General features: G+C 48.7%; 1 protein-coding gene across 1 annotated transcript in view; it reads left to right on the top strand.

Moving 5' to 3' along the window:
• Window positions 1-4,188, top strand: part of LOC111980118 (glutamate receptor ionotropic, NMDA 2C-like) — a 50,803-nt gene extending 46,615 nt beyond the window's left edge. Inside the window, 3 exon segments of the mRNA XM_070449791.1 lie at window positions 6-175; window positions 602-834; window positions 1,912-4,188. Of these exon segments, the coding sequence (XP_070305892.1) occupies window positions 6-175; window positions 602-834; window positions 1,912-3,534 (2,026 nt within the window). The 3' untranslated portion in view covers window positions 3,535-4,188.
• The last annotated feature ends 227 nt before the right edge of the window (window positions 4,189-4,415 follow it).

The following is a 4,415-nucleotide window of genomic DNA, read 5'->3' as shown; positions in this document are numbered from 1 at the left end:
TTCATCTATGACGCTGCTGTGCTGAACTACATGGCAGGTAAAGACGAGGGCTGTAAGCTGGTGACCATCGGCAGTGGGAAGGTCTTTGCCACCACTGGCTACGGCATCGCCTTGCAGAAGGAGTCCCGATGGAAACGTCCTATAGACCTGGCCCTGCTCCAGTTCCTAGCTGATGGTAAATTACAATTAACCCCGTGTGGAGTGGGATGGGCGGCTAACTGTAAATCTTAGCTGTACTTATCATTTTAGGTCCCAAATACTCCCAAATTTGCTAAACTGGTAAACTGCCCATTAATGATAAAAATGCGTAACTCACACAAGTAAGCTAGTATAGACCCGAAGAGCCTTGAGATTAGAAAAAACAAAACTTTAATGAAAATACTGGCGTACATTGCACCATGGATCACTCAGAGGTACTGTAACATAGAGTTTTGACTGTGATCCAGGGAACAACAAGTGTAAAATGCTGAGTCGGGGCTGGTCGAGGGGAGTGATGAGGGTGTGAGATTGGCATTGACACACAATGACAACAACCGGCGCAAGAGTGTTTTAATGAACACCTTCAAGCCTCTCTGTGTTCTGTTCTTCCCGCTCGCTGCAGGTGACACACAGAAGCTGCAGACGGTGTGGCTCACAGGGATCTGTCGTAACGAGAAGAAGGAGGTGATGAGCAGTAAGCTGGACATAGATAACATGGCGGGCGTCTTCTACATGCTACTGGTGGCCATGGGGCTCAGTCTCCTGGTGTTCAGCTGGGAACATCTGCTCTACTGGAAGCTGAGACACTCAGTACGCAAGTCTGAACGCCTCGACTTCCTGCTCGCCATRAGCAGGGTAGGTGTGGCTGACCCTTCTTKCGAGGGACAGGGGTGGAAAGGGTACATAGGCCTAATGTATAGGGATGTACACACTGAGGCATGTCTTAGATTGCGAAGGTCTTGGGTTCTGCAGAGAGAATGTGGTCCAATCACCATGGGAAAGTTGATCTGTTAATCTAAGGTATAAAACCGTTTTTTATAGTAATGAATTCCATAAAGAAATGACATAAAGTGTAAGCAACAATTCAATGAAAGCAGCAACAACGGCATAATTTTGAAAAGTCTAAGAAACCATAAAATGTGTTGTTTCTCTTTTCACAAACACAGCAGAAAAAAAATGTCTACTTCCTGACCATAAAGTTCTCAGTCTTTCTTAGATTTTAGCCTCACAGTAATGCTTGGGAAATATTGGTAATGCACTAAGTCAAAGCTGTACATGATCAGGATATTTCAAGGGCACTAAAAGAAAAATGATGCAAAAATAAAATMTATAAAAAGCCATAAAATTACTTTATGGAGACCGTGCAATACTGTTACGGTCCTGATCCGTCTGACATTGAATTTAAATAGGCCCATTAACAATCCATCTCAGTGTTGACAGTGGTGAGGTGAAATTAASCATTCTAGACTGAGACCCAATTTGAAAGTAAAATAAACCCGGCCGAATAAAAATTGGAAAACTAATTTAGCAAGTGCATGGTCAGCTGCTGCTTTTTCATTTACTGTCTTGCACAGTTTTTTGTGTGTTTAACACCGACCTGAATGCATACAAGCTTTCAAAACAAAACAAATTGTCTATAAACTATTTTGGACAATCCTGAATCTAATCTGGCTTTCACACTTCTCTGTGTAATTGTCTTCACTTCATTGGTCAGACAGGTTAATAGAAATTGTATTGCTCAAAGTGAATGTTATCAACACAAGCAATAATGTTTTCTAAAGTCATGATTAGAAACAATGGCCAAAGATAATTAACACCTGTGGGATTTAATCTTGTCAAACTTTGTGTCGGGTGAGAAATTTGGATCTGTTCCAAAATCTGACAAGGGTTTTTGATGGATGCTAATCTCCTCCTCATTTGCTGTCTCTGCAGGGAATCTACAGCTGCTTCAACGGTGTGGAGGACTCTGACCGCAACGGAAACCTGCAGAACCCTGACGTCACCACCAACTACACCCAGGCCAACATGCTGAAGATGCTGCAGACAGCCAAGGACATCGTGACCTCGACCAGAGTGGAGAACTCCCTGGACAATGCCACCAAGACCATAGAGAACTGGAGCCGGCGAGGAGCCGACAATGTGCGGGTTGGCCTTCCGCCTCGGGTGGCAACCACTATAGACATGGGCCACAGCCGCCTGCCCTACATCTCCAGCATCACGGACAACCACTCGCCCTACCCCCAGAGGGCGCTCGCTTCCACCTTCCCCATCCACTACTCGGACAGCGCCACCCAGCCCCTGCTGGACAAATCCAGGGTGGTGACGCGCCCTACCCCGCTCCGCTACACCCTTCCGGCCCGTGGCAGCCACCACTTCTACGAGAGAACCCTACCCATCTCCAGCCTCAGCAGCCCCCACATCGCCATGAGGGACCCTGCTCCCCCCAGCACCTCCAGTCACAACCCACACCCCCACCACAGCAGCAGGCTGTATGTGGAGAGCCAGCCCCGGCACCCCACCTCCCCGTTTGTCCCCTACAGAGAGTTCCAGGTGCCTGACATCTATGTGGAACACCACAAGGGGCCCCTGGGACGGAAGTTCAGCTACCCCCCTGACCACATGGGCAGGAAGAAGAGGTCCCACAGCTACGTGTTTTCTGAGGCCCAAGACACCAGGGGGAGGAACGACTATGATGAGCCAACCTCCTGTCTGGCTGAGCTGAGGGCCAACCACCTCCTGAACAACCATGCCCCTTCTGCATCAACCATGGCCTGCATGGGGGGCCACTACCCTAGCGGCAGTGCCAGCTGCAACTCCTGCATGAAGCCCTACCTGGAGCCTAAAATGGAGGATGTGCCCTTGCTGGGGAACGACAAGGTCAATCGCCGAGCCTCTTTTCTCAAGGCCACCTGGAGCAGTGACAGGATCCGCCAGCTGGGCGAGAAGCCCTCCACTATGCCTGACCTGTTCCCCCGCGTAGTGGTGGCCAACCCCAAGCCCCATAAGCTCTACGGCAGCCAGGGGAACAACCTGTGCTACCCCCTGGCCGCTGAGCCTGCCTACCTAGACCCGGCCCATATGCGTTCCTACCCCTACAAGCAGCAGAAGCTCAAGTGCTCCCAGTCCACCCGGCTACCATCCTACAGGGAGGCTATCCTGCAGAACGCAGCCGCTTTGCGGCGCTCCTCCTCCACCGTGGTGCACAGACACTACTCCACCTACCTGAACTCCTACACAGACCTGCCTGTATACGTGGGGCCGCTGCCCCAGGGGCCCGGGCAGTTCTACGACAAGGACATGTGCCACTTGTTCCCCTGTGCAAGCCACTGCCCTAACAACAATGCCCTMSTGCCCCGTATGGGGGACCGGCAGGTYGTGTACCAGAACAATATGTTTGGGGGCTACGAGGGKGCGGTGGGMCGGTCGCGGGAGGAGCCCCCCCTGCCCGGGTCTGGGAGCAGGGATCGGAGGGAGGTCCTGGTGGCCAGAAGAGTCAACAGTCCCTATGTGCCAAAGACCTGGGGCAGGGTATCCAGTCTGGAGTCTGAGGTCTGAGCCCCTCCCCCTCCACACCTTCAGGCTGATGGACTATCTCTACCTGGGGTCTCCCCCTCAGCCTTTGGTTTAGGCAAAAACGAATGAATTAGCTACCAATATGGATGACTTGAGAGTGTTTACTCAGTGCAATAATATCCTTTGTTGACAGAACGAAGTAGAGGACATTGAAAGGTTGTTACTGCTGGGACATTGTCAAGTAAACATTAAGCGATAAGAAAAGAAAAGACAATGTTGAATAGTATTTAAAACCTTCAAATTTAACCTGTTGATTGRTWTTTAAAATATTTTTAAATGCTGTCTTGCTGTGAGAGAGAGAGAGAGAGACCTGGATGACAATACACTGTAGTCGCTCACTCAGTTTAGACACATTTTACTTTTCTCTTCAATCATTTTGGTATCCTTCCATTTAAATTTAGACACATATAAAAATAAAATAATACTTCTGTTATCAAACCACAGAAATGTCTTCCACAACTTTTGTAAGTCCAGGAGCTCTAGGGAAAGCTGTCTGTTTAAGGCTTTTTGGCTCTGGTGGTCACTGATGTAATTTGACTTGGATTTTAAAAGGGAKATTTTTTAATTATCATCTGTATTTCCATTGTTACTCTACTCTTTAATAAATGACAAGGCCACTTCAAGGCCCTTTTGGAATTGTCTATATTTTCCTTTTCTGAGTAAAACTCCACATATGGTCTGTAATGCCAGCAGAATGGAATAGCAGGTCAGGTCCCAGGACTCTAGATGTTTGTGTCTGCTTCAGTTCATTAAGTGGGCCACCTCTGTTGACTCATCCAGAAAGGTCACTGGATATCAGATCCACTAGAGTGTGCTGTGTTCAGTTCACATGCCAACAATAGGGCAGACAAGTCAGCTACAGC

The sequence above is a fragment of the Salvelinus sp. IW2-2015 genome, linkage group LG20 (genome assembly GCF_002910315.2).
Source record: "Salvelinus sp. IW2-2015 linkage group LG20, ASM291031v2, whole genome shotgun sequence".
NCBI lineage: Eukaryota > Metazoa > Chordata > Actinopteri > Salmoniformes > Salmonidae > Salvelinus > Salvelinus sp. IW2-2015.
The sequence above is the reverse complement of the archived record's forward strand: the minus strand, read 5'-3'. Positions and strand labels throughout refer to the sequence as shown.